General features: G+C 46.9%; 17 protein-coding genes across 17 annotated transcripts; 8 read left to right on the plus strand and 9 right to left on the minus strand.

The window, feature by feature from the left end:
- Window positions 1-197: 197 nt before the first annotated feature.
- On the minus strand, window positions 198-2,921 carry NEMAJ01_0028 (uncharacterized protein; the record flags this gene model as incomplete). The annotated part of the gene is made up of 1 exon (XM_047913866.1): window positions 198-2,921. The coding sequence occupies one exon, from the start codon at window positions 2,919-2,921 to the stop codon at window positions 198-200; it is 2,724 nt and encodes a 907-aa protein (XP_047769823.1).
- Window positions 2,922-4,005: 1,084 nt separating this feature from the next.
- Window positions 4,006-6,387, minus strand: NEMAJ01_0029 (uncharacterized protein; the record flags this gene model as incomplete). Its single annotated transcript, XM_047913867.1, has 1 exon — window positions 4,006-6,387. One exon carries the CDS (start codon window positions 6,385-6,387, stop codon window positions 4,006-4,008), a length of 2,382 nt encoding a protein of 793 aa, XP_047769824.1.
- A 1,407-nt stretch (window positions 6,388-7,794) lies between these two features.
- Window positions 7,795-9,081, plus strand: NEMAJ01_0030 (uncharacterized protein; the record flags this gene model as incomplete). Its single annotated transcript, XM_047913868.1, has 1 exon — window positions 7,795-9,081. One exon carries the CDS (start codon window positions 7,795-7,797, stop codon window positions 9,079-9,081), a length of 1,287 nt encoding a protein of 428 aa, XP_047769825.1.
- Window positions 9,082-9,176: 95 nt separating this feature from the next.
- On the plus strand, window positions 9,177-11,360 carry NEMAJ01_0031 (nuclear export mediator factor NEMF; the record flags this gene model as incomplete). The annotated part of the gene is made up of 1 exon (XM_047913869.1): window positions 9,177-11,360. One exon carries the CDS (start codon window positions 9,177-9,179, stop codon window positions 11,358-11,360), a length of 2,184 nt encoding a protein of 727 aa, XP_047769826.1.
- A 176-nt stretch (window positions 11,361-11,536) lies between these two features.
- On the minus strand, window positions 11,537-12,856 carry NEMAJ01_0032 (seryl-tRNA synthetase; the record flags this gene model as incomplete). Its single annotated transcript, XM_047913870.1, has 1 exon — window positions 11,537-12,856. One exon carries the CDS (start codon window positions 12,854-12,856, stop codon window positions 11,537-11,539), a length of 1,320 nt encoding a protein of 439 aa, XP_047769827.1.
- A 67-nt stretch (window positions 12,857-12,923) lies between these two features.
- Window positions 12,924-13,580, minus strand: NEMAJ01_0033 (uncharacterized protein; the record flags this gene model as incomplete). The annotated part of the gene is made up of 1 exon (XM_047913871.1): window positions 12,924-13,580. One exon carries the CDS (start codon window positions 13,578-13,580, stop codon window positions 12,924-12,926), a length of 657 nt encoding a protein of 218 aa, XP_047769828.1.
- A 284-nt stretch (window positions 13,581-13,864) lies between these two features.
- On the minus strand, window positions 13,865-15,856 carry NEMAJ01_0034 (uncharacterized protein; the record flags this gene model as incomplete). The annotated part of the gene is made up of 1 exon (XM_047913872.1): window positions 13,865-15,856. The coding sequence occupies one exon, from the start codon at window positions 15,854-15,856 to the stop codon at window positions 13,865-13,867; it is 1,992 nt and encodes a 663-aa protein (XP_047769829.1).
- Window positions 15,857-16,113: 257 nt separating this feature from the next.
- Window positions 16,114-17,394, plus strand: NEMAJ01_0035 (ATP-dependent RNA helicase DDX47/RRP3; the record flags this gene model as incomplete). Its single annotated transcript, XM_047913873.1, has 1 exon — window positions 16,114-17,394. One exon carries the CDS (start codon window positions 16,114-16,116, stop codon window positions 17,392-17,394), a length of 1,281 nt encoding a protein of 426 aa, XP_047769830.1.
- Window positions 17,395-17,493: 99 nt separating this feature from the next.
- On the minus strand, window positions 17,494-19,053 carry NEMAJ01_0036 (T-complex protein 1 subunit eta; the record flags this gene model as incomplete). Its single annotated transcript, XM_047913874.1, has 1 exon — window positions 17,494-19,053. One exon carries the CDS (start codon window positions 19,051-19,053, stop codon window positions 17,494-17,496), a length of 1,560 nt encoding a protein of 519 aa, XP_047769831.1.
- A 352-nt stretch (window positions 19,054-19,405) lies between these two features.
- NEMAJ01_0037 (uncharacterized protein) lies at window positions 19,406-19,792 on the minus strand (the record flags this gene model as incomplete). Its single annotated transcript, XM_047913875.1, has 1 exon — window positions 19,406-19,792. The coding sequence occupies one exon, from the start codon at window positions 19,790-19,792 to the stop codon at window positions 19,406-19,408; it is 387 nt and encodes a 128-aa protein (XP_047769832.1).
- Window positions 19,793-19,862: 70 nt separating this feature from the next.
- On the plus strand, window positions 19,863-20,492 carry NEMAJ01_0038 (26S proteasome regulatory subunit N10; the record flags this gene model as incomplete). The annotated part of the gene is made up of 1 exon (XM_047913876.1): window positions 19,863-20,492. The coding sequence occupies one exon, from the start codon at window positions 19,863-19,865 to the stop codon at window positions 20,490-20,492; it is 630 nt and encodes a 209-aa protein (XP_047769833.1).
- Window positions 20,493-20,600: 108 nt separating this feature from the next.
- On the minus strand, window positions 20,601-21,023 carry NEMAJ01_0039 (small subunit ribosomal protein S23e; the record flags this gene model as incomplete). The annotated part of the gene is made up of 1 exon (XM_047913877.1): window positions 20,601-21,023. The coding sequence occupies one exon, from the start codon at window positions 21,021-21,023 to the stop codon at window positions 20,601-20,603; it is 423 nt and encodes a 140-aa protein (XP_047769834.1).
- A 51-nt stretch (window positions 21,024-21,074) lies between these two features.
- On the minus strand, window positions 21,075-21,911 carry NEMAJ01_0040 (mRNA (guanine-N7-)-methyltransferase; the record flags this gene model as incomplete). Its single annotated transcript, XM_047913878.1, has 1 exon — window positions 21,075-21,911. One exon carries the CDS (start codon window positions 21,909-21,911, stop codon window positions 21,075-21,077), a length of 837 nt encoding a protein of 278 aa, XP_047769835.1.
- A 12-nt stretch (window positions 21,912-21,923) lies between these two features.
- Window positions 21,924-22,238, plus strand: NEMAJ01_0041 (uncharacterized protein; the record flags this gene model as incomplete). The annotated part of the gene is made up of 1 exon (XM_047913879.1): window positions 21,924-22,238. The coding sequence occupies one exon, from the start codon at window positions 21,924-21,926 to the stop codon at window positions 22,236-22,238; it is 315 nt and encodes a 104-aa protein (XP_047769836.1).
- An 860-nt stretch (window positions 22,239-23,098) lies between these two features.
- Window positions 23,099-23,569, plus strand: NEMAJ01_0042 (cofilin; the record flags this gene model as incomplete). The annotated part of the gene is made up of 1 exon (XM_047913880.1): window positions 23,099-23,569. The coding sequence occupies one exon, from the start codon at window positions 23,099-23,101 to the stop codon at window positions 23,567-23,569; it is 471 nt and encodes a 156-aa protein (XP_047769837.1).
- Window positions 23,570-24,069: 500 nt separating this feature from the next.
- On the plus strand, window positions 24,070-24,660 carry NEMAJ01_0043 (Ras-like protein gene family, member A; the record flags this gene model as incomplete). Its single annotated transcript, XM_047913881.1, has 1 exon — window positions 24,070-24,660. The coding sequence occupies one exon, from the start codon at window positions 24,070-24,072 to the stop codon at window positions 24,658-24,660; it is 591 nt and encodes a 196-aa protein (XP_047769838.1).
- A 26-nt stretch (window positions 24,661-24,686) lies between these two features.
- Window positions 24,687-25,535, plus strand: NEMAJ01_0044 (uncharacterized protein; the record flags this gene model as incomplete). Its single annotated transcript, XM_047913882.1, has 1 exon — window positions 24,687-25,535. The coding sequence occupies one exon, from the start codon at window positions 24,687-24,689 to the stop codon at window positions 25,533-25,535; it is 849 nt and encodes a 282-aa protein (XP_047769839.1).
- Window positions 25,536-25,675: the final 140 nt, after the last annotated feature.

The raw sequence follows: 25,675 nt of genomic DNA on the forward strand, positions 1-25,675 counted from the left end.
GCAGAAATGCCGTGGGCTCAAGAGCTAGCCTTGCCCGTGCCTGCTTCAGTGCACTGGCACTGGGATGGCAGAGCCCTATCTGTGCTGCATGCAGCATGCGCCAATTAAAGTCCAGAGAAAAAGAGTGTGCTGCCTATACGGCTGTGCGCTGTATTGCGATGCAATTTGCTGGGAAGATTTCTGAACGTGAAGCGCGTTTATTTGAACAGCTCTATAACTATCTTAAGCTTTTCCTCTCCACCACTTTCTGCCAGCACACTGCAATTTTCCGACAGATAGCTGAGTATGGCTTTCTTCCCTAATTCTGTGTACGGCCTCAGCATAGTTTTTTGCAGACTCTTCAAATAGGGGATGTCTTGGGTGATCACGTTGTACAGCTGGAGTCTTAGCTCATTGCTGGCTTCGGGGGTGATCGCCGAAAGCCCAAACCACAGAAGATCCAGCTTATTCTTTAGCAGCCCCCCCTCCTCGCCCTCCTTCAGGAGGAGGCCCGCCAGTTCTCTGGAGTTTTCTTGCGTGCCCGCTGAGAACAGACATTTAAATAGGTGTATGTGGCAAAAGAAATTGCGCAGCCAGGGGCAGGTGTGAAGCGGAGTTTTTGTTGTTTCTGCGTAGATTTCAAAGTAGCGCATGATTGCCTTTGTTATTTTCGGGTTGTCATACACCTGGGCATTCTGCACAGAGACAATAAAGCTGTAAAGCGAGTGAATAAACATATTGGTAAATAGCGTGTCTGACATTTCTATTTTAGGATGCATGTTTCTTTTCATTGCTCCTGTAAAAATCGAAGAATAGAGGCACGATTCGGTTGGCTTGCATATTTGCAAAAAATATGCTGTCATGCTAGAGCTGGCTCGCAGCAGCAAGCTTTTAATGCCAGGGGAGAGCGCATAATCCGCAGCGCATGCATTAAAACAATTAAAAACCGCCAAAAAGTCACAAACAGAGTCTGTGTGCAGCATCAGGAAGATTTGGTTGAGTGCCTGGTGATCTTCCTTTTCCAGATCCGCCAGCATGCTGTCCACTGCGCTCATCACGTACCTTGAGACCTCAGCTTTCGTTTTCTGGTGCTGGTTGATCGTATACATTTCCTTCTCCAAGCAGTGTGCGAGCAGGCATCCGGTAAATGTTCCGTGGTTTTCGTACTGCAGATACTTTCTGATTTTGGTTTCAATGCCGTCTTGGGGGTAGCAAACAGCGACAGGAGTTACCCAAATGTTGAACTTCATTGGAGCAAATTCTATAGCCATCCCTTGCTCTAGAACGCTGTCGCTGAATCTGTACCGCAATTTGATAGCTCCGTAAATTTCGGGTCTTCCGTCTACTCCCGTTTCTTTTTGCAGCGCGTCAAGCTCCACAGAAAGCTGCTTGTTGACAGAGAGCGACGTGAAAAACTCACTTGTAAACTTCAGCAAGTCGCCGAAAAGCTCAAGGAGGCGCGTGTCCTTGTTTTTCAGCCTTGCTATAAAGCTGTCCAGCTGTTTCTTTACGCTGGGAAACTTGCCAGTTATTTTCGCAAGTGCATACAGAAAGTTCAGCATGCCGGAGTCCAGGTGAGTCCGATTTGTGAAGAGGTACACAATTTCCTCGCATGAAAGATTCGAGGTCACACACTCACTCCATTTTGAAAACAGCGATTCCATTGCAGTGCAGCCCATGTAGTGCCCGTTCCCGTACTCGTTGATTTGCTCTTTTTCGTGCCTAAATATTTTCTTCAGCCCGTCTATGTCGCTTTTGGAGGTCTTGCTGTCTATGAACCCGCTTATGCTGCAGCTTTTTGTCTTTGGGTCATAAGCAAAGCAGCGAATCAGCAGAAAAATGCCTGTATCCACCGCGCTATGGATAGGCTCGTCTGTCTGCACAGTTGGCGCCTCGCCTGGCACTTTTATTTGTGTTAGAAGGCTTTCGCAGCTGTAGTATGGGAACCATTCTATGTTTCTAATGCTGTCTTGGGTCTTTATAAACAGCCGCAAAAAGTCAACGGCCTCCTGCCTTCTTTCATCTGGCATAAACCACTCGTCGAGCAGCCTCCTCTCCTTGCACGCCTCCTCTGGCGATTCTGCAGCCTTGCACAAGTTTTCAAGAATTTTGTGCACGCACTCGAACATAGTTTTCATGTCGCTCTCGTCGTACAAGCACTCGAACAGGTGGCTGTGTGCAAGGAAGCTCACGCTTTCCAGGAACCGGCCCTTTCGGAACTCCTGCATTGTGGTCGGCATTTCTTCTGTGCCTTTGTACTTCTTGAAGAAGTTTATTGTTTCAGCTGTCTCTTTTCGGTGGCTCTCATCTTTTGACTGCAGCATGCTAATTTCAAGCACTGCCTCCTGCCTTTTTCTGTTTTTCCACAGCACAATCTTCTCTTCGTCTGCCTCAATGGGAACATCCACGCCCTCGCTTAGCAGCAAAATAGATGCCAGTATGTAGCACACAGACTCCTCCGGGCACACATACTGGAGAAATGTGCAGAAGTTGGAGGCATAGCCTACCTCCTGCTTGAAAGGCTGCTCTTCCCACTCTATTGGCAGAAGCTTTAAAAGCCTGGTGTAGTACTCGTTGATGTACTCTGCGCGCGCCTTGCCTAGCTGGCCGCCTACAAGGCTTTCAGGGGGGTATGCTCGGTCTTTCTCGGGCTCTCTCGTATAGACAGCTCGTCGGATGTCTGAGCCCACTGTATACGCCGTCAAATCATACGAGTATATAATGTCTATGTGCGGAGACAGGCGCCTCATATCGTCTGCAAGTTTCAAGTTCGCGTATATTGCGCCCTTCATGGGCGTTATTGAAGACCAAGGGCACACTATTTTTTTCTTGCCGTCTATGCCCACTATTGTAGAGAGCTGTGCTTGCTCTACAGCGTTGTAGAAGTCGGTTGCCCAAGCTATCTGGGCAGCCACTATCCCTAAAAGAGTCTGCAGCTTCATCAAGTTCTGCACTAAAAACTTCTTTATATATGTTAGTATTGCATATAAAGCGGCATCATGTTGATTGCATGCCTGCATGATTCCACGCACACGATAATTAGTAAAGCGCCAGCGCGTGCATGAGCCCATGAAATGCCGCACGCTGTGCCCGGCATGCATGTAAAGTTGGCCTGCAATGCAGAATGCGCCCGTGCTCTAGTGCTGTGGCATAATGCTGAGTTGTTTTTTGGCAAGAGACCTTCTGCTCTCTGGCCTTGGCTTTTTACGCGAAAAGTCTGAAAATGAATGTTCTTCGTACATTTTAAAACTTTTATTTTGCCCCGCCTGTTCTCGGGCAGCGTTTCCTCGCCAGCCTGCAGCCTGGCCTGCGGTACCTGGGCTTGCTGCACCTCAAAAAATGCCTTCTAGGCAATCTTGAACATTTATTTCTACGGGTATTCCAAACTTCTGCATGCACTTTAGCTGCCTCCCAAACATATTTGAATCTTCTCTAACAGTGTGCACGCACCCCGGTGCCATCCCCTGGAAAGCACCCAGCTATGTCCTGGGCAGCTGCCTGTAAATATTTATTTCTAGTAGTGTGGTGAATTATGGAATTCCCACAAAATTAGACCATGGCTTGAAACAATCAATAAGATGAGAAACATGAAATTGATTAATGATCATTAAAGACATAAATACGCGAGACGATTTTATAAAGAGAGAAATAAAATGCAGAAGTAATGTCAAGGAATTCTAAACATCGAACACCACGGCATTCAATGGTCGACATTTATAAAGCTCCAAAGGCTAATAACTCTTTATTGGAGCTTGTCTTAGACCAAAGCCGAAATTTAAACCGGATTTACGACAGGTAGAATTCGCATATCGGCTCGCCCTCTAGAAAGTCCATATCTGCTTTACACAGCACAGTTTCAGAGAATGCAAGGAAATTTGATAGGGTTTGCTTCTGGGCAAACACTGCAAAAGTGTGAAATGCCTTGCTTTTTCGAATAGATGGGTACCAGGAATATATATCTCTTAGAGAAATTTTATTTTTATCAATGTGCATTGCTTAGCCTGTTTACGGGCGTGCATAGCGAACTCACTCACTCACATTCGCTAAGAAGTCTAATAGAGCTCCCTTAATCCCTATGTGTGCGCGTTGCTGGTACTTAGAAGGTCCAGTTACTATGCAAATGGGATCCCAGTGGTTTTCATCCAGCGGGGACTCTTCTTCAATGTTTTTAATCTGAGTGATCACACTGTTGTATGGAGCATTGGTTTTGTAGGCTTTTCTATCACGTACATCTGTGTAGTTTTCGGAAACAGTAACCGAAAATGATCGGGCGTTAGTTCCTTTTGTGCACCTTTTTATGCATGCAATTGGTATGTTTCCATATGCATTTTTCTTCTCAAGGTCTTTAATGGTGATTTTTCCCTTATCTTCTTTGAAAGCGGAAGGGAGGACTATGTTGGAATACTGGCCTGGGTTGACTTTTCTAACGAACCAACTGATACGTGTCTTGTGACCATTCGTCGATTTTACAACACAGCTGGAGATGTGTGCAAGCACTAAATCCACATCAGACCTGGCTGCATTTTCAGAAATGTCGATGACAAGCTGCGGATAGTAGACTTGGCCATTACTCTTTGTTGGCTTAAACACCTGCGGGCGTGCGCTGCCAAAATCTATAATTCTATTCGGACTTTCTGAATAAATTTGGCTTGTTGGTCTATCTGAGCTATACGGTGTTATGCTTGTAAGTGACATATACATCATACTATTCAGGAACAATGGGAGGCGCAGCATGTTGGGGCCTAGAGCAGCGTTTTCGCCTGGCTGAAACTGTGTCATAATAAGCTTATCGATATTTGGTATCGTGATGGAATTTTCTTTTATATGGTAAAATACCAGCACCCGTGTTGGCGTCGGGCCGTGATAATATTCTATAAGCCAATCCTCGCGTTTCATTTCACCTGTCTGTGGATTAATTGAAAACAAGTACATGTTTAGAACAGAGACATTCCAGATGGATTCGATGCATTCTACAATAAAACGGCAGCTCATTTGAATGTGTTTAGGGACTGAAAAGGGTTTTCGCACCTGCTCTTCATTGTCAATATAATATATTGGTTGCATATCAACCCTGTATTCAGACTCGATTTCCAACTCACCAAACACGTTTTCTTCTATCGGCACAACTTCTGTTGCTACGGCCATATCATTGGAGTTGTTTGTAATAACCCGAACTTCCAGATACTCTTCCATGCATACCACGCTTTTTCCTTCAACTCTTACGCCATCAAGGCTCAAAGGGAGCCCCTGATACATTTTTGCCATGCATTCATAGAGAAAAAGGTATACATGCGTTGGATTGTCTACATTGAATTTAGGCAGATTACTCTGATTTTGTGAACCTGTAAACTCAACTCTTTCTTTGAATGTTTTTTCCAAAGCTTGCATTTTTTCTACATATAAAGCCGTACCTAAACTCCCCATGTAGGAATTTGTATAAGAATTTGCTATATTAGATAAAAATAAAAAAACCAAATAAATAGTATCGCCCGAGGCTGTAAAAAACCCCAAATTATTCGGTTTTAACATATTCACACAGGCATTACGGTGTATCTGGATGCTTTTTTCTATATCAAGGCTAACAAGATCGTTGAATATCTCTGGAATCGCGAATAGAGCATTCACAGCTGCAAACACTGAAGGATTTATATTCTTAATCACTTCTGGCGCAGTACTGTCATTTGTTAAAATCGGCAGCATGCGGTCTTTAGGAGTGTACGTTGCTGATTTACGATAATTTTGCTTCAGTGACCAAAAAATTTCCTGAAGTATGGGGTGGGTTCTCTTAGAGTTTGTGGCATCAAGCTCGCCGCTGTTTAATGTTTGTGGTTCATATGTATTTTGCATAATGAACTCATTCAATTTCTTGACTGTCTCTAGATCCCAATTTTGAATTTTTGCCAGCGAAGGATAATTAGTGTGGTTGTGGTATACTTTTTTTAAAGCCTCTCTTCTTCCACTAATCCCGCCCTCAATCCTATAAATAAATTCAAAAAGGCTGTTTCGTTCCATTGCGTTTAGAGCAGACTTAACAAAATGGTCTGAGTTGATTGCAGATGCATTGTTTGGGTTTTCAAAGTCTAGATCACAGCTGTTATAGTCAGATTCTGAGTTACCTTCAACTTCGAATTCGTTGTGTGTAAAACCACCTTCTCTCTGGTTGTTGCTTGTGCGTGTCGCTGTGTTTTCAAACATAGAACGGTATATTCTTGTACGATCATTTGCATTCGGTCGAGCAGGGGTGCAAGCGCCTATGGAAGCGGCAAGGGATTTGACTTTTGCGGCTTTTGTGTTTCTTTTGCCGAAGAAGTAAAAAAGCGCGCACATGGTCGCTATTATCGTTGGGACAACAACGGCTAAGCAAATAATAATTTTCCTAGGGGTTTTGTTTCTATTTCTATTTTCCATGTAAGTGCGAACGAAAATGCTATTTATACTTTGAAAATGATTGAGTTTGTGTATATCATATTAAAAAATAACCAAAATTTGTCCAAATTATATTATTCCCTATTAAGTCATAATCCGAATAACGTCAAAAATTCGGGGTATATTGCTTTTTAATTAGTTTTAATTAATTCTTTCTCGCATTTTCCCCTCTCTAAGCTGTCTCGCTTCGGCCCGCCCCATTACGAAGGCCACCCAGGGGAAAAATCTGCCTTTCCCCCTTGTCAATCAGTGCCTTCAAATGTAAAATGTGCCTCCTTTGCTTTGCCTCCTTCCGCGCGCCAGTGGGCTTGAACCTACAGCGCGCGCGAAAGGAGGCAAAGAAAGCCCATCAATATCCCCTTTCTCTGGCCTCCGCCCACACATTGTTTTGCCACGGCCTGCGCTTTGGCTGTTTTTCCATATTTGAAATGTGAACCAGCTGGAAAGGAGTTAAGCAAAAAAGACAGCAGATCTACACTGTGTGCATGCTTTTATCTGTCCCTGCAGCTCTTCTTTTTGGCGCAGAGTGGGCACTGGCAGGACATGGAGGCACACCATTCTGCAAACCAGCACGCCCAAATTCTATCCGAATTTCCATGGTTTGCCGCATACTTAAAGATGACTACTGGCACCGCCGCCTCTCGAGCAAAAGAAAGCAAAAAATGTGCAGGAATAGAATCCATGCGCCTGGAGTGTTCGCAAGTTTAAGCGCGCGCCCTGTTGCGCTGTATTTTATGCGTTCACTAGCACGAATTTGTTTGCAAAATGCAGTGAGGCTGTTTGCACACAGTCTCTATGCAAGCAGAGTCTAAAATAAAAAGTCGTCGCAATTTTTCGCATTGTTAATTGTTAATGTAGCCAACATGTAGATTTTTAAAGGCTTTGAAAATATTTCTCTCTGTTGACTGTACGCCTGCCGAATAATTCATCGAAGACACTTCCACTGCTTGGCAAAAAAAGTGCTCTTCTCTTCTAGATAGAAACGAGCTTGTACGTTTTGGAAAGCACGGGCAGGCGAGTGCGCTGAAAGAAGCTATCCAAGCCCGGGCAGCCAGAGCCGCATGTCCAACAGGATGCAATATTTTGGTGTGCTCAAAGGCTGTGTTTCTAGCCGCTAAAAACATGCTGCCTGACTCCCCGCATCAATTGCCTCCTTTAATCCCGGGGCTTTCCGAGAAGATGTCTGCCATGCACGCGCATGCAAAAGGCAATATACGGCCTGCATTTTGCACCCCTCCATGCTGCGCGGAGCCGGGTGAGCATTTCTGGAGTTTCTGTGTTGTATGCGCGGGGCATTAATAGAAGGGGAAGCCATGAATTAAAATGCATCCAATAGAATTCGGGCATAGACGCTCCGTCTTTTTATATTCGTCTCATTTTTATTTTTCCATGCAGAAACAGAAGGCTTTGCAAATACAAAAACTAAAGAACACACTTCCTTGGCTGGTTTATTATTGCATTGCCTCGGTCAATTTTGGGTACGATTTTTACTGCCAAATAGTATCCAATATTCCTTCTACTGCTCTTAATGATGCATCCTTTGTATACTTGCAAGTCTCTATATTCGTGTGCTTTTCTATATACATCCAGTCGCCTCCCTGCCTTCTGAAGCACATGGCCCAGGCCAGCAACGAGCTAGTCATTCGGGTGCTTATGGCTGTGGGGGTGCTGGACTTAGTCATGCTGACAATTATTCTGGCCTTCTACAAAATGGACTACTCCTCTCCAAACTTGATTATTATTGCGTTTCTTGTGCAGATGGTGATATACTCGGAGTGCATACTAAAGCTTGTTGTGCCCAAAATAGACAGGTCGCCGGTGGAAAATTATATAGAAATATTTTCGCTGCCGTCTTCCATTGAAGACCACATGGACTATCCAACCTTCTCTACGCTGGCATTTGGGTTTATTTTCATGCTTATCACGCTGTCGACCATGCTGGTCTTCGCAGCGGCATTCCCCCTGAACACACCGTACCTTGTGTTTTTGTTTAAGTCGCTATACTGCCTGGTTACATTCTACTTTATTTCGTATGCGCTAATTACGATGTCTGTGCTGTGGTTCTACCTGAGGACAAACACGGGAAAGCATAGAATTATATTCACCATTCTCAAGCTGCTAGCCAAAAACATCGGAGTGGTCGCGTACATGGCAATCATTAAAGTAGCATGCCTAAGCCTTCAGTTGATTTTCGCGCCCCTAAACATCAGCTCAGTTGGGAGGGCGATGGTAAGGACTTTATCCCAAAAGTACTTTTCAAACCTTTTATTCTATAAGCGGCTGGAAATAACCCCTATTGTGATACTCACCACTGCCCTGGAGAAGGAGCCGCACGAAGCCATCGAGTTTATAGAGAACTTGGAGATAACTGGCGACTATCCGTACATAAACTCGTTTAGATCGGTGAACTGTGTAAAAACACTTAAAACAACCACAATAGGTGTTATTCTTGCCCTAATACTGCCCATGTACATGATTTTGAGTCTGTGCTCCTTCTTTATAGAGAACTTGGAAGGATACAACAGGCTCCTCCTGAGTTTTTGCTGGGCCTCATACGCCACAGGAAGTGTCTGGTACTTTTACTCTGAGTCTCTGCATTACTCTGCTCTTCTTTCACGGATTCAAGGAAACCCTATTGGAAACCGATGGGTGGACATCCATCTCAACTCCATCTAAATAAAGAGTGTAAATAAACAAATATTCAATGCAGATAAGCACGAAAAGCACGTTCTTGGGCAAACTAGTCTTTTCTTGATTTTTAAAGCACAACTATGCAGACAAACGGCCGCAAAAACATGCTGCAAGCGGAAGCCCCAAAGCAGCGCTGCGGCTTTTTAGCCATTGGAATTTTATATTTTTATATGAAGGGAAGACTATCATGGCTGGACATTAGAGCAGGCGTAAACGAGTTGAGCAAAGTCGTTGAGTCGCACGTAAAAACAGTGTACAGCACGAGCAAAAAAGCCATTTTAATAAAATTCAGCAACAAAGAGCAGCTGCTGATAGACCCTCCAAGCAAGTTTCACTTGACCTACCGAAGCCACGAAAAAGTGAATCTGACTCCGCTGGCCCTCTACCTCCGAAGAGAAATAAGCAACTACCGGGTGGAGAAGGTGAGCCAGCTCGGATTTGACAGAATAGCTGCCATAAAGCTACGGTCGGGCAAGGGCGTGATGATTTTAATCATAGAAATGTATGCAAACGGAAATATCATACTTACAGACGAAAACCTGAAAATTATAAACCTTTTGAGGCCCGTGCCGCACCTGGGAATCGTAAAGGAGGGCATCTACTTGGCAAACCAGCCCGAGCTTTCGCTTTCTTTGGAGCGGTTCAACTTTGTGGGCGGCGACAACCTAAAGAAGAAAATAAGCAACTTTTTGTCGCTTTCTGGGCGGGTGGTTGACGACGTTATTCGAGAAATGGGCGCAGAGATCGGCAAGGCGCTGGGAATGCCCAGCCCGCTGCAGCTAAAGGACATCCAAGCCGAAATAGAGAGCGAGTCGCCCAAGTTTCTGGAGGCGTTTTCCGCGTTCTTTGCTCGCATTTTTGCCAGCCTGACCTCTGTGGGCTCGTACGGGGTGGTGTACTACGAGGGCGACAAGCCAGTGATGTTTTCTCCGTGGAGAGAAATGTGCCCCGAGAGCGGCAGAAACATCAAGGAGTTTGGCATGTTTGGGGAGGCCATGGATGCGGTGTTTACGGCGCCTGTGGTATTGGAAACTGCAGCGCAGAAGAAAAGCCGAAAAATACGAGAGGCCCAGGAGAGGGACCTTCACAAAAAGCTGGAGGAAATGACTATACTAAAGACAAAGGCCGAGGCGCTTTCCGAGAACCAAGCCGATGTGCAGGAAGTTCTCTCTGTGATCGATGCAGCACAGGCTGCAAACCTCTCGGAAGATGAGTTTAAGCGGTTCAAAGAAACCGAGCAAGAAAAAAACAGAATTGCCCAGATTATACAGAAGGTGAACTTTGCGAAAAAAACTGTTGACATGCTTCTAACGGACCGAGTGGTCAGCATAGACTACACCCGGTCCATATTTGAGCAAATAAACGAGCTGTACCAGCAGGCAAAGAGAATCGAAGAGAAGTCCAGAAAGACGCAGGCGGCCTTGCAAGAGAGCAGGTGCAAAGAGCAGGAAATAACCAGCAAGGTGCAGAAGATAGAGAAAATAGAAAGAAGTCCGTTTTGGTTTGAAAAGTTCCGCTGGTTTGTCACCAAAGACTCGGACTTGATTCTTGCAGGGAGAGACTCAAAGCAAAATGAAATTCTGGTGAAAAAGCACTTGAAGGACACGGACTTATATTTCCATGCTGACGTGCGCGGAGGGTCCAGCGTAATTATTGGCGAAGGAGCAAGCGAGCACACAAAGCAGGTCGCAGCCGCAATGGCCATGCATCTCTCCAAGGCGTGGGAGAACAATCTTGTGTCCGAGGTGTACTGCGTGCGCGGAGAGCAGGTAAGTAAAACCGCGCCTGCTGGCGAGTATCTAACGCACGGAAGCTTCGCAATTTCAGGGAAGAAGGAGTTCTACTACCCCGCCAAGCTAGAATACGGATTTTCTGTAATGTACAAGCTGAAAAACACTCCTGTAGAGGTATCTGAAGACACGCGAAAAGTCAAAGGGCTGACTGCAGCCCCGGGGGAGCACGAGGTTGAGTTCGCAGTTGGCGTTTGCGGGCCGTACAAGTACCTAGAGGGAAAGAAGTGCAGAATTCTTCCGGGCTCTGCAAAGAAAGGAATGATGATAAAAGAGCTGCTGGCCATTTCAGAGCAGGAAGCGCCCGAGCAAATGAAGTTCATCCGAAACATCTCCGAGAAGGAAATGGAGCTTACCGTGATCGGAAACTCAAAGCTGGCCCACTCAGAAATAGTAAAGCGGGGCGAGAAGTCTCTGTTTGTGCGAAGAACAAAAAACAAAAAGAAAAAGCCCGTGAAGACAGACAGCGAATAGGCAGGGCGCTAAAATAAACTTTATCTTGCCCAAGTGTGCGCCCCTCTAAGACGGCGCGTATATAGTTCAACTCGGTATTTATTAATAGCCAGCCTTTGCAGTCCTTTCTTCTGTTTTCTCATTGCAAGCACTGCAGAGTGCTTCTATAATGCGCGTGTAAAGTGCGCCGGTCTCTTTTACTCTTGTGTGTACGGAATAAAGGTTTCGCCAATGTACGGAACCAGCACCTCCGGCACCATTATCCCGTCTCCTGTTTGGTAGTTTTCCACAAGGCAGCAAAGCGTTCTCTGCACAGCGCACAGCGTCCCGTTTAGCATGTGCACATACAGCTTCTCCTCTGTGCTCTCTGATGTTCTGTATCGCACGTTTAAGTCTCTGCTTTGGTAGTCTGTGCAGTTTGAGCAGGACACCAGCTCTCTATATCTCTCAGAGGCCGGGAACAAAGCCTCTAGGTCGTACTTTATTGCAGCTGCGTTGTTTAGCGCCCCCGACACAATAGACACCACCCTGTAGGAAAGCCCAAGCGAGTCGTAGAAGCCCTTCGACCTCTCCACCATTTGGTAGAACTCGGCCTCGCTCTCCTCTGGCGCTGTAATCAGGAGCTGCTCTACTTTCTCAAACTGGTGGACTCTGAATATTCCCCGGTTGTCTTTCCCGTGGGCTCCGGCCTCTTTTCTGAAGCATGTCGAGTATCCGCAGTATCGGATTGGGAGATCTTTTTCGCGCATCCACTCGCCCTCGTGCTGTGCAGACAGCGGCTGCTCCGACGTTGCAATAAGGTACATGTCGTTTGCCCCTTCTACTTTGTACAGCTGGTCGTCAAAGTCGCTCAGCTGCGCCGTGCGCTTCATGGACTCTTTGCACATCATGTATGGGGTTTGTATCAGCGTGTAGTCGCACTTTCTTAGGTAGTCCATTGCGTATCTAACCAGGGCCTGCGATAGAATCACCCCAGCATCTCTCAGGAAATATCCCCTGTGCCCTGCTATTTTGGTTCCTCTTTCGGTGTCTACTGCGCCGAGCTTCTCGAGCACCACGTCGTACGATAGCAGCTCAGACGGCCAAAAGTCCTTTGCCCTTTTTTCGGTCTGCACAATCACTGGGTTTTCTTCCTCGTCTTGCCCGATGTGCACGCTTTTGTCCAAAATGTTTCCGATTTCTCTTGCCACCTCGTCCGTGTTTTCCTCCATTGACGCAAGCTCCACAGAGCATTTGGCTCTTTTCTCCTTTATGTTGGCTATTGTTTCCAGAAGCGCTTTTTTCTCTTTTTCTTCTTGCTCGGTCGCTTCCTTCTTTATTTTGAAGTACTTCATCCCTTCTCTTGTCAGAGTGTTCATTTCTTTGTTCAGCTGCTCCATAGTGTATCGAATCTTTATTCTCTCCTCAATCATGTCCACAACCTTCTCGGCAAGCTCGGTTCCTTTGAACCGATTCTTTTCGCTTTCTAAAACCGACTTTCGAGTTTCTGTGTTTCTTAGAAGACTCAAGTCAATCATAAAAAAAAATAAAACAGCGCCCTTTTATAACCAGGACGCCAGTTTGCCGTGCAGGCGCTGCCCTTTCTCACACAACCCCTCTAAAGACAACTCTATGGTGTGCTACATCGCCCTCAAACATCAAAAAGATTGAGAAGCACTCGTTTGTGTACATAATCGAGACTTTTTCGCACATGTTTAGAAGGCCTGCCAGATACTTCAGCGGCTCAAAGTGCACAGTCACCCGCTCGGTTCCCTCTTGGACGATGTTTATCGCGCTTATCTGCATCACGTTCGTGCTGTTCCCGTCCTCCGTGCAAAAGTACAGAACCCCGCTCGACAGGTATACCGACGTTCTTGTGCCCTGCTGGAGGTGTATGAACTTTCTAAACGCGTCCTTGCAGACATTCACTTTTGTGCTCCACTCTTCGGGAATGCTGCACGGCCAAAACTCGTACAGAAGAGGCTGTATGGTGTTCACTATTGTGTACGCTGCAGTGTTCTCCGTGAATATAAGCGCTTCGTCAACCTCCTGGATTGCGCTGCACCCTGAAATCGCAGCCACAAGCGACTCTGTGGAATACACGCGAGGCTCTCCCGCGCCCTCTGCCTCAAAGTCGCATGTGCTTATTGCAGTGAGCTTTTCGGTGCTTGACACAAAGCGCATAACAGACGCCCCCACAGAAACACTGCATGTGTTGGAGAGCTTCAATGTGCTAAGTATTTCGTTGAAAAGACTCGTCATTGCGCCAAAGAAAGAAAAATAAAGAAAAATGCGAGAAAAGGGCGCATGCAACAGACGCAGTGGGTCTTGGCTTTATTTTTGTTTTTGCATGCTTTTGCTGTAAAAAAAAGAAGTACGGCTTTTGCCCCGTTTTGCACGCTTTTTCTTTTGTGTTGCACAAGGGGAGAAGAAAGACAGGCCAAAGCATCTGAAAGAGATATTTTTCTGTGCGTGCACCAAAAACATTTAATTAAGAGGCGCGCGTGGGCTGCGCTATACTGTGGTTCTATTCGGCGTGCGTTTATTTATATGCTACTTTCAGCCTTTTGCTCTACATAGTTAAACCCTGCAGAGCGTATGGCTTTCTGAATGATCTCTAAGGGAATGTGCCGCCGAGTGAACTTTGGCTCTGGATCTTGGAAGTTGCACAGATATTCTATACGGAAGGTTAGAACAGTCTTGTCGCTCTGGGTTTCATAGTCTTGCACCGTAATCATCTTCTTGGTGTCTAGCTCCTTTCTCTTGAGAATGCTCAGGGCCTTCTCCTTGATTTCGTCCAGCTTCTCTATGGAAAGCTCGTCATTTATGATGAACACAACCATCTCTGTCTGGATGTCGCTGCGCCTCACGTTGAATATGGACTCTTTGATCAGCTCTTTGTTTGGGGTGTAGCAAACAGTTCCTCCCTTGGAGGTGAACGTGCTGTACATCAGGTCTATTCTCAGCACGGTAAACTCCTGGCCCTTCACAAATATTCTGTCTCCTACGTCAAACGGGTGCTCGTGGAGCAAAAATATGAAGTTGTTGAAGACATCCTTAATAATGTCGGCAAACAGCCACCCAGAGCCCATAATCAAAGGGGCAGATCCTGCCAGAAATTGGACAGTATCAAATCCTATAAACGGAGTGCTAAGCATAAGCGTTAGAATGAGCGCCACCCCCTGCAGTATTCTGTCCAGAGTTCCGAGTATCTTGTCTCGGTCGTACAGAGTTCGCTTCAAGTCAACCCTCTCGCTGTACGCAGATGTTGCCAGATTCATCAAGCAGTCGCCAGGAATCCGGAAAGTGCTCCCTATCTCCTTCACGTACCCGTGGCCCTCCAAATACTTCCAAATGTCCATCCACTGCGTGCCAAAGGCCTCGCGGATTGTGTCCATTGTCAGATACGTGGACAGAAGGCTTTGCGCCTTCCCCTCGTCCTCGGGGCTTATGTTTTCCTTGCCTGTAGAGAGAATAGAGAGAATTTCATAGACCAAGTCCTCGCACTGGATCTTGGACTTAAGCTTGAAGTCGGGGAAGTGTGCCAAAAACGTCTCGGTCACTTCAATGCCCTCAACCAAGCCCCCGCCAAGATACGATCCGCCCATATTCTCGTTGATTGCGTGCTGGTTCAGCCGCCTTAGAATAGATGTTTTAAGATTTACATCCCCAATCCGGCCCGAGAAAACATTGTTCCCGCAGTACGCAATGGCCAACTTCAAAAAGAACTTTTCGGCAATAAAAAAGCCCATGAGAATGGAAAGGCACATTGAATACGCGCCCAGCTTTCCATACCCCACCACTTGGATGTGAGTCAGGGAGTACTTTTCCAAGAACAGGTTGCAGTACACCACGCCGAAAATTCCCATAAAGAAAACCGCAAGGTTTCCCTTCACGTCGTCTATAATAAACAGTATGATTTTCTCCATGCTGCTTACCTTGTGATTGATGATGTCGCACACCATGGCACATATGAAAACAAGCCTGCCCACTAGAAGATGCACGAAAATGTACGTGCAAAACATTGCCGCAAAGAACGTGCTTAGCTTGAAGGTTTCCTGCAGCGCAGACAGCCTTCCAGGACATGCAGTGATGTGCTGAAACAGAGGAGGAATTTCCTCTTTGGTCATAAACAGGCCCAGCAAGGGCGCAGACAGAATGAGGATGCACCCCACTGCAGCATATGCCATCATTGCAAGGAAGAAAGTTAGGCCGCTTGTTCTATCCTCAATATACTTCAGTATGTTGAAGAAGGAGAACGGCACTTGCTCCTCAGCATCTAAGGAGCTTGATCTTTTCTTTGAATACTTTGCCCGCTCCTTCTTCACTATGGCCTCTTCTTTAACAGCGTTAAGAATTTCTTTTCCATTCGTTTCCACATGATCGGACTCTGAGTCGCTCTTTTCCGAGTCTTCGTTTTCTTTCGTGTCTCTTGTCTGCCCAGGCTTGGCAAAAAGCTTCTTTAGCTGGCTGGTCGACTTCTTTGAGTGCGACAGCGCTTCGCCGTTTTCGCCCTTCATCTCTACATTCTCTTCCATAGAGGGGGAGTATGACGACTTCTATATATGCCAAAATAAAAAGGAGAGGCACACGTGACTGGTTATTGTTTTGAAATTAATTGGCTCCTTGCTTTTAGCTGTGCATTTTTCTGTTTATGGAATAAACCAATGACCGGGCTTATATGCGCAACGCCAGATAGCAGATAGATATGCATCCGCAGGGAATTTTGCACACAGGTAGAGGGCGCGCAATGATAGTGATATAGCTGCTGTTGCAAATTAAATTTTTTACAGACATGCAGGAAGAGAAAAAGTCATTTTCCGACTTTGCATTAGACAGTTCACTCGTGGAAGAGCTAGAAAAGAGGCGGATCACGCAGCCCACGCCGATACAGGAGCTTATACTTAGCAGGCTTCCGGTGAAAACAGATATTGTGGCCATGTCAAACACCGGAACTGGGAAGACGCTGGCATACTCTCTTCCGATTCTCCATTCTCTGTTGAATGATGACAAATACTTCTATGCAATAATAATCCTCCCGACGCGAGAGCTCTCCCAGCAGGTGCATGCAGTGCTTTCTGACATTGGAGGGGAAATAGGCCTGCGGACCACGCTTCTTATAGGAGGCGTGGATCTGCTGACCCAAGGGAAAAGCCTCGCCAATCGGCCACACATCATTGTAGGAACTCCAGGCCGAATCCACCATCATCTGAAAAACACAAAGGGGATTACCTTTACGTCCTTCAAGTATCTGGTCCTGGACGAGTGCGACCGGCTTCTGGACAACGACTTTGACGGGGACATTGGAAGCATATTTGAAATTGTGTCGCCAAAGCACACGCTTCTGTTCACAGCCACCATGACGAAAAGAGTGGCCGCCTTCAAAAGCAAGAGAATGAACAGCCCGGTCACACACAGCGTGCATAGCCCGGAGTGCGTTCCAGAGGACATTTCCCAGCAGTATGTGCATCTTCCGCAGAAGCACAAGGAGGCTTATTTATACAGCATAGTGAGGGGGCTCGGGTGCAGAAAGTGCATCGTGTTCGTGGGCACGTGCGTCACCGCGGAAAGGCTTGAGAGAATGCTGCGCTGTCTGGGGGAGTCTGTGTGCAGCATCCACGGAAACAAGGTGCAGGCTGTTCGCACAGAAACCATAGAAATGTTTAGAAGCGGGAAGTACTCTGTGCTTATATCCACAGACGTGGTGGCAAGAGGCATGGACATGGCCGGCATAAAAACAATCATAAACTACGACATGCCGGACGGAGTGAAGGAGTACATCCACCGGGTTGGAAGAACAGGAAGAGCTGGAGAGACAGGAGGCGCCATTACATTTGTAACACAGTACGACGTGGAGGACTTTAGGCGGCTTGAAATAAAGCTGGGCAAAAAGATGGACATTTACTCAATAGGGGCCGAGGTAATCCACGGGCTGCTGGATGCAGTAGACAGCGCCAAGCGAGAGGCCGCCATGGACATGAAGGAGGAAGACGTCGGGAGAAAAATAAAGGAGGCCAAGAAGGGCAGGCAAGGCATAAAGAGCAGGACGGGCAGAAGAGAAAACCGAAAAAAGTAGCAGGCCCACTGCCGCCTCCGCTAGGCTTTGGAGGCGTGTTTCAGAAAGCACGGGCGCCTTGCCCTATAGAAATAAAAAGTCTTCAATGTTTTATTTGAGCTACTGCTGTTTGCTTCCCGATACAATAGTGGCGTCTATCGACAATATGGCCACTGCCGCGCTGAGAGCCGCCTTGATCATGTGTGTTTTGACCTCCAGCGGCTCAATAACGTATGCAGACAAGGAGTCCTCCACTCCGCCCTCGCACACGCCGTAGTGGACCAGGCCCTCGCCATGCGACTTTCTAAGGACCTGGACCGTGTTTATAGCGTCGTGCCCAAAGTTCTTTGCCAGCTGGAAAGGGATCACCTCGAAGGCTTCCGAGACGGCCTTGACGACAAACCTTTCTGCTGTACTGTACTCTGTTGCAAGCTTTCTTAGCTCCCGGCTGATTTCCATCTCGTACGCGCCACCGCCTGCCACGATCTCTTTGCTGGCGACGGTTCTTCTTGCCACGGCCATGGAGTCGTGCAGGCTTCTTTCGACCTCGGCGAGTATCTCGGCCCCAGGGCCCCGCAATATAATAGTTGACGCTGTGCTGACCTCTGAGTTGTCGACGCTGCTGTAGAATATGTTGTATCTGCTGCGCCCTATCTCCTTCTCCTCGAACAGGGCACACCGTGCAAGCGCGCGGTCGCTCAGCAGAGAAACCGTGCTGACAAACCTTCCGCCAAAGACCTGGGTTATTCGGCTGATCTCAGACTCCGGCACTCTTCCTGCAGAGAACACTCCGTACTTTGCAAAATACTGTGTTGCATAGTCTCCTATGGAGAGCGTGCTAAGAACCACATTTGCGCCGGACTGTATGATTTTGTCCAGCCTGTCTGTGATAAGCTTCCACTCGGTTGAAACCACCTTAGAGTACTCCCCGGCGCCGGAGATTCTCATTTCGCTATTCTCCACTTCGCTCTTCCACTCCAGCTCCACCTTCAGAACCGCTATTTTCGGGTTCAAAATGCGCTTTGGCTGCTGCTCGTACCCCGCGTATGTGAAGCACTTTTCAAAGGCCACTCCCCCAACGATGAAGCTGCTTTCAATCGACCCTCCGCTTATTTTTTTGATCGAAATGTCTTTGTCCTGCGTGCCCAGCGTTTTTATCACCATGTTTCCAAAGTGCTTCTTGTGGTTGCACAGTATCTTTGAGTTCAGGCTGGTTTCTGCCAGCATCTGGAGGGACTCATTGTCAAACGCCACCAGCAAGTTTCTGGACATCTCCGATATTGCCTTTCCAAGACGGCCCAGCTCCTTCGTTATCAAAGAGATGGAAGTGTTTTCCTTGACCAGCGGCTTCAGATTCCGGAGTATGGCGGACGACAGCAGCACCACACTGGTGGTGCCGTCCCCTATGTCCCGGTCCTGGGCCTCCGAGGAGTTCAGGAGAATTTGGGCAGCAGGGTCAACTATGTCCAGGCTTTTCATTATGGTTGCCCCGTCGTTAGTAATAAGTATATCTTTCCCATTGAAAAACATCTTGTCCAAGCCGTTAGGGCCTAATGTCGTTTTGAGAATATTTGCAACCTTCTCACACATTTCTATATTTCGTATGATTTGGTTCTTTCCAAACCTAGTATCTGTTTCTTCTCGAAGAATGAGCACTGGCGTATTCTGCGAATATGACATAAAAATAAAAAAACAAAGAAGTAAAAACGGGCCAAGGCAGCCACCCTGCGCCTGCAACCAGCCAGACCACTTCAGAAAAGCACTAAATTCGCACTCTAAGCGAGTGCCTAGGGGCTTCACAGGCGCACTGCAGAGCCCAATGCCCGAATTTCTACGGCTTCCAGCGCGCAAAAACCTGCACTCCTGCCCAGTCCGCCATCAACTGCCCACAGAAGCAAGACAGTGCCCGCCTCCAACGGAAGGCAGTCATGCCAGCAAAACCACTCTCTGCAAAAGACATTGTGGCTGTGGGCACTGTGCGGGTAAACATCTTCTGCAAGCACCTGCAGATGCACAGGCGGAAAGCCCGTGTCTAAATCACGTCTTCGCTCTCGCCTGGTGTTTCGTCGTCGTCGTCCTCGTAGTGGTTTTCCATGTAGTCGTTTTCCATGTCCTCGTTCTCCGAGGGCGGATTGCTCTCGCTCTCCTCGGACTCCTCCACCTCGCTATCAATGCTTGTTGTGAATATGTGCTCCTCCGAAGCGCCCTTTGTTTTGTACTTCTCCCCGTGCCCAAAGCCGCTCTCAACAAGCTCGTTTGGGTAGTCTTCTGATCTGCTGTGGATGGCCGTTATGATGTGTATTGTTCCGTCCTTGTACTTCCTGTGCTTGTCTGAATATCTGGCAATTGCGCCCTTTTTTTCCTCGTATATCCCAAACGACTGGTACTTTTCCAGCAGGCTTTCAATGCTTTTCTTCATGCGTGTCTTTTTATTTTTCGCCTTTCGAGTTTTTTAAATACTTTCTTTATTTGCATTTTATTTGCGCATAATGAAGAGTGACTTAATGTTTATCGTGGACAACTCAATGCACAGCATAAACAAGGACTACGGCAAGGAGCGGCTGGAGTGCCAGCTGGAGGCGGTTAAACACGTGGTAGACCTGGTTTTTGAGCAATCTGTTGAGTCCACTGTGGGGATCATGACCCTGGGAAGAGCCACAACAACGAAAATTGTGTCTCCAACTTCCAGCAAGAACGACATTCTCTCGTACTTCCAGACAATACAGAAAGACGAGTTTGTGCACGGAGGAAACTCTGTTCTTATTTCCAGCATGGCGCTAAAGTACCGGACCAACCCCGCCCAGAAAATTGCTCTGTTTTTGAGCTGCCCCCTAGAAAAAGACAACCTCGATCTGACGGTCAGCGCCATGGAGGCCACTCTGAAGAAAAACATTTCTGTCTGCTTGATTCTGTTTGGGGAGGCCCTGGAGTACTACAACGCCTTTGTAAAAAAGCTGGAAAACTTCTCGGAGTTTGCGTGCATTACTGTCGCCCCCAACCAGTGCTTTAAACAGTGCGTGATGAGCATCATAAAAGAGGCGGAGGAGGAAATAGACCCGGAGCTGGAGCTGGCCATAAAGCGGTCTCTAGAGGACTCCAAGCACAGCGCCCCAGAATAACTGGGCATGCGCGCCTTCTTTTGGGCACCCACAGCCTATGCCAAAATAAATTTCACACTGCATCCACTTCCTTGTCTGCCTGTACTTGAGTATGGGATGGTTTATTAATTATCTGGAAGACTTTTCCTTCTTTCCTAAGTATATAGCCAAAAGAGACACATCTCCGATCTTGCTTACTTTGAAGGCAATTCCGGGAATATCTCCCTTGGATCTTCCCTTGTTACCAAATCCTTCTACGGTTACTGTGTCGTTGATTTCTATGCTGTTCAGCATACCGTCCTTTGGAACGTATGCAGTGATCTTCTTTCCGTTCTTGATCAGCTGGATTCTCACGGCCTTTCTTACGGCAGAGTTTGGCTGTTTGGCCCCCAGACCAATCTTTTCTAATACAATTCCCTTTGCCTGCGGCGCCCCTCCAATGGGGTCGCTGAGAACGTTAGTTCCCAAAAGCCTTGCCTTGTACTTCTTGTTTGCCTTTCTGTTTATGTGACTCTTTCTCTTAAGCAGCCCACCACAATATAATCCTAGCATGGGAGAAAAAAAGAAAAATAATAAAATAGTTTGAGTTTTGCCTTTGCTCGCTCACAGCTTTTTATACGCAACTGCTCTGTACAGCTCTATTATTTGGATCTCCTCCTTGCACAGCATTCTCTTGACCATTCTTAGATATGTGGGGTTGTCGCTCACCATCTCCTTGTTTAGAAACGAGAGAAAGTCTATGTCAAAAACCTTTTTCAGCCCGTTCTGTGCAAAAAGCTTTGTCAAGTAGTTTATATCGGTCAGATACTCCTCGCACCCGGTGAGGGCTTCTTCCAAGTAGAAGTCATAGCTTTCCCCAAAGAGGCCGTTGATGCTGAAAGGCTCTTTCGGAATTATTTTGTACAGGGTGTTTCCAAAAGAGCCAGTTTCTGGGTTTCTTTTCGACCTTCTTGTGATGACGGACTTGCACGGAACTGTCATGATGAAAAATCCGCCTGGCTTGAGGTTGTTGCACACGTTCATCACAGCCCTGCGCACGCAAATCTCCGACGCAAAGCAGTAGTGGAAGCTAAACTGCGCCATCACGAGGTCCGCCTTCTGCTCTATGATGATCTTTTTTTTTGTGAAGTCCACCTCCAGAAAGTCTGTTTTAAAGCTGTGCGTCATGGATCTGCTCAGAGCCTCTTTCAGAGAGCCCTTTGCTATGTCGCACCCATAGTAGTGCTTGACCGAGCGGTGCTTCAGCTTGCTCAGATCGCCCCCCTTCCCACAGCCTAAGTCCAGCACAACTGCGTTTTCCTTGAGAAATTTCTGTATGAGCTTCAGCTTCAGAAAGTTGTTAACCTCGCGAATTGCAATGATTTCTGAGGAGCTTCTGCTTTTCACTCCTATGCTCTTTATGTTGTTGTAGTGGTCTGCTACTTGGCTGCTTTCTTTCATAACAAATATTTTATGAAAAGAATAAATGGAGTTCCCAGCGCTTCATACACCGAGAGAATTAAAGACATAGTGCCGCAGATCAGAAAATACGCAGCAGCGCGCATTGGAGGGGGTGAAACCATCAGATGTCTGCGGGACACTCTTAAGGAGGTCGGACTGAAGTGGAAAAAGCAGAACGTCCCGTACAAGCACCAGAAAGTTCTGCGGGAGCGAGAAAAAAAGCACGCAATAGAGGAGAGAGACAACTTGCGGGACCAGGGAATAATGATAAAAAGAAAGCGGCTAAGCAAAAAGGAAGAGCTTCGAAGAAAGAGAAAGCATGTGTAAGCATGCATCTGGCGCGCAAGCACGCAGAAGAGCAGCAGCCTGTAGAAGCAAGCGCAGCATATGCGTGCATGGTCACTCTTTTCCATATAGATGCGCTACCCAGCCATGCTGAACAGACTGTGTTTTGGCCTTGCAAGATTCTGTCTTCTTGGCTTGAGATTCAGCGCCCCAAAAGACTCCTGCACAGACCGGCTGAGAGTGTGCCCAGGCGCAGTGCGCTGCAGAGTAGGGCTGCCGTGTTTCGTGTAAAGGGCGCCTGTCCTGGTTTTATGCGGAGTCGTGCAGCTGCATTTCAAAATAAAAGTCGAGCCATGCTATAAATTTCACGAATGGCGAGTGATGCGGATGCAGAATTCTTGAAAAAAAATCACTTTCTTTTTATCCACTACAAGAGCTGTGATCTGATTTTTCGGGTGCTTTTATTCTTTTGTGTGGTTAGGCGCACATGCATGCGTATTAGACCGCTGGCCTGCCAGACACGTCTATCCATGCATTTCCCTGCTCTTGCATGAATTCCCCAATCACAGGGCGCGCGCAAGCATTTCCTGGTGATTCTCGGGCAGCAGAGGATGCACTGAGCGGGCAGTGCTTGGCTCCAGCCTATCAGAGAGCATTTCTGCATCTGGGTAAGCTCAGGAAACCTGGCGCCTTTTCCCACAAAGCCTCTTCAAAATAGGAGTGCACGGAGGAAGACGACATAAACTTTCCCACAGGGCAGAACCCGGTGAATTGGGCGCGCCGGCTCGTGGAGAAAGTTTATGCCGTCTTCCTCAGCATGTGAAACAAAAAAATGCATTCAAAACTCCAATTGAGTCACAAAACTATTTAGGAGCACTCTTTTTTTTCTTACCATAAACAAAATGGCAGAACTTGGAGAAAACTTTAACACTGTATTGGAAAACATCGAAAAAGTCAGAAGGAAGGAGCTACTATACATGGTGTTTAGCTTTCAGGGCACAGATACCTCACAGTACGAAATAAGAGAGCTAAAAAACAATCCTTCGGCCCTAGACAAGTTCACAGCAAAGAAGGAGAACGACCTGCAGTCGCAGTTTGAGGAGTTCAAAAAACACGTGAAGAGCTACGGGTGCTGCTATGCCCTTTTTGATTTTGAGGCACATCACCAGGACGGGTCGCCCCGGTCTGTCCTTGTGCTCTTTATTTTAATTCCGGACGGATACAATGTTAAGGAGAAGTTTTTATACTCGTTCCACCTCCAGCAGTTTATAGGGAGGCTAAAAACAGCAGTAAAACTTGTGCAAATCAATCAGTATGACGATCTAAATTATGAAAATATAAAGCAAATGTGCCTTACTCTTAAAAAAGCATAATAAAAAGCTTTTGCATATGCAGCGTGTTTCCTTTACTAATAAACGTCTTGATTATTTGCGAGTTTATGCCCGCCAAGGCAGAGTTTGAAGAAGGCCCGGAAACAGCTGCATCGATGCAGGCCAGACACTGTCCGCATGGCCATTCAAGCGGGCGTATTTTGCCATGTGCACTTAGAGTGCGAAAATCGTGTGGAAGAAAGAGACGGGCTGTAAAGTGTGGGCAGGAGGCAGGGGTGCTGCATTTCTCCGCAAGAGATGCTGTATGCCTCTTTACGCGGCCTGCAGGCTGCCTTGAAATTCGGATTTCGTGCAATTTCCCCATGCGGGACGCCTAATTTACCCGGGCGCAGACTAGTGGATAGTGGGGGAACATGGGGCAGATTGGGCATGCAACACGGGATTTCATTCGCTCATATTTTTGGAATATATCAGCGCCCCATAAAAACTGATTGGTTGTATACTTTTATACGTGTTATATCCAAGAAAGCAGGAGAAGCTGCATGGCGAAAAACAAAGAGACATACAGAGCCAAGGTTGTGGTCATAGGAGATGGAGCTTGCGGAAAGACGTGCTTGTTGGAGGTGTACAAGTCTGGGATATTCCCTGAGGACTATGTTCCTACAATAGTGGATAACTTCGTGACAAAAGAGTCGACAGAGAAAGGAGAGGTGGTTCTAACGCTGTGGGATACGTCTGGGCAGGACGAATACGACGCACTGCGGCCACTGTCGTACAGCAATGCAAACCTCATACTAATATGCTACTCCATTGAGAAAAAGGACCGGCTAGGAAACATAGAGGAAAAGTGGCTTTCGGAAATCCAGAACTTGTGCAAAGATGTTCCGTACTTCTTGGTAGGCCTGAAGGCTGACGTGCGCGACAATGCACCATCCTCGCAGGCTGACAACTTTGTAAGTAACGAGGAGGGGCGCTCCTTGGCGCAGAAGATTGGTGCAAAGTACTTCGCGGAGTGCTCGGCCTTGACCAAGAAAAATGTGAAGGAGACCTTTGGTGAAATTGCAAACTACATCATAAAGCATCAAAAGGAAACAATGTCACAGAGGCGCTTTAAGTTTTTCTATTGTTGTTAAAAGCAAAAAAGTTTCAAGCCTTGCACATGGTATACGGATTGCAGCAGTACGGAGCAGATTACACATTAGAATACACAGGGTACATAACCCTTAACAACCAGGTTATTTCTCCATTCCACGACATACCAGCAACCGAAGACGGGTTTAAGCTGGTGAACGTGGTGAACGAAATCCCTAAGTTCAGTCATGCAAAGAAAGAAATAAACAAGGAGGCGAAGTACAACCCGATTAAGCAAGACGTGAAAAACGGGAAGGTGCGCTTTGTCAAGAACATGTTCCCCATGAGCGGGTATTTGTGGAACTACGGTGCCATTCCGCAGACCTGGGAAAGCACAGAAGTCCCGGACAGCAGAACTGGCATTAATGGAGACAATGACCCAATCGATGCAATTGAAATAGGAAGCAGAATAATTCAGTCTGGCGAGGTCTACAAGGCCAAAGTTCTTGGAGCAATCGCTTTGATTGACGGGGGAGAGTGCGACTGGAAGGTTCTTGTCCTGAACACGGAAGACGAGCTCTTCGACAAAGTCAGCTCCCTGGAGGATGTAGAGAAATACATGCCAGGCCTGCTAGCCCAGACGCGAGAGTGGTTCAGGAACTACAAAATTGCCGACAAGGAAGGAAACACAGGAAGCAAAAATGAGTTTGCAAACAACGAGCAGTACTACTCTGCAGAGGAGGCTGTTGAAATCGTCAAGGAAACGCATGAGCACTGGAAAACACTAATTAACGAATCAAGCCACACAGATATATCTTTGGTGAACGCCTCCCAGGAGAGCTCTCCTGGATACTCAAGCGCGCCCTTCACTCCATCTGGAGAAAAGTATACGCCTGGAACGGCTCCGGCTGATGTTGGGAAATTCTACTTTTTATGAGTCTACGCATAAATAAAAGCAGAGCCTAATTTTTATTTGTTATGTCTCTGGCAGCCCTGTTTATTCGGGCTTGCCTGGATTCTTGAGGCCATGCACAGCTAATTTACTGCACATTTTCCCGCATATTCTGCCCTTGCAAG

Source organism: Nematocida major (genome assembly GCF_021653875.1).
Source record: "Nematocida major strain JUm2507 chromosome Unknown 2424, whole genome shotgun sequence".
In the NCBI taxonomy this organism is placed as follows: domain Eukaryota; kingdom Fungi; phylum Microsporidia; genus Nematocida; species Nematocida major.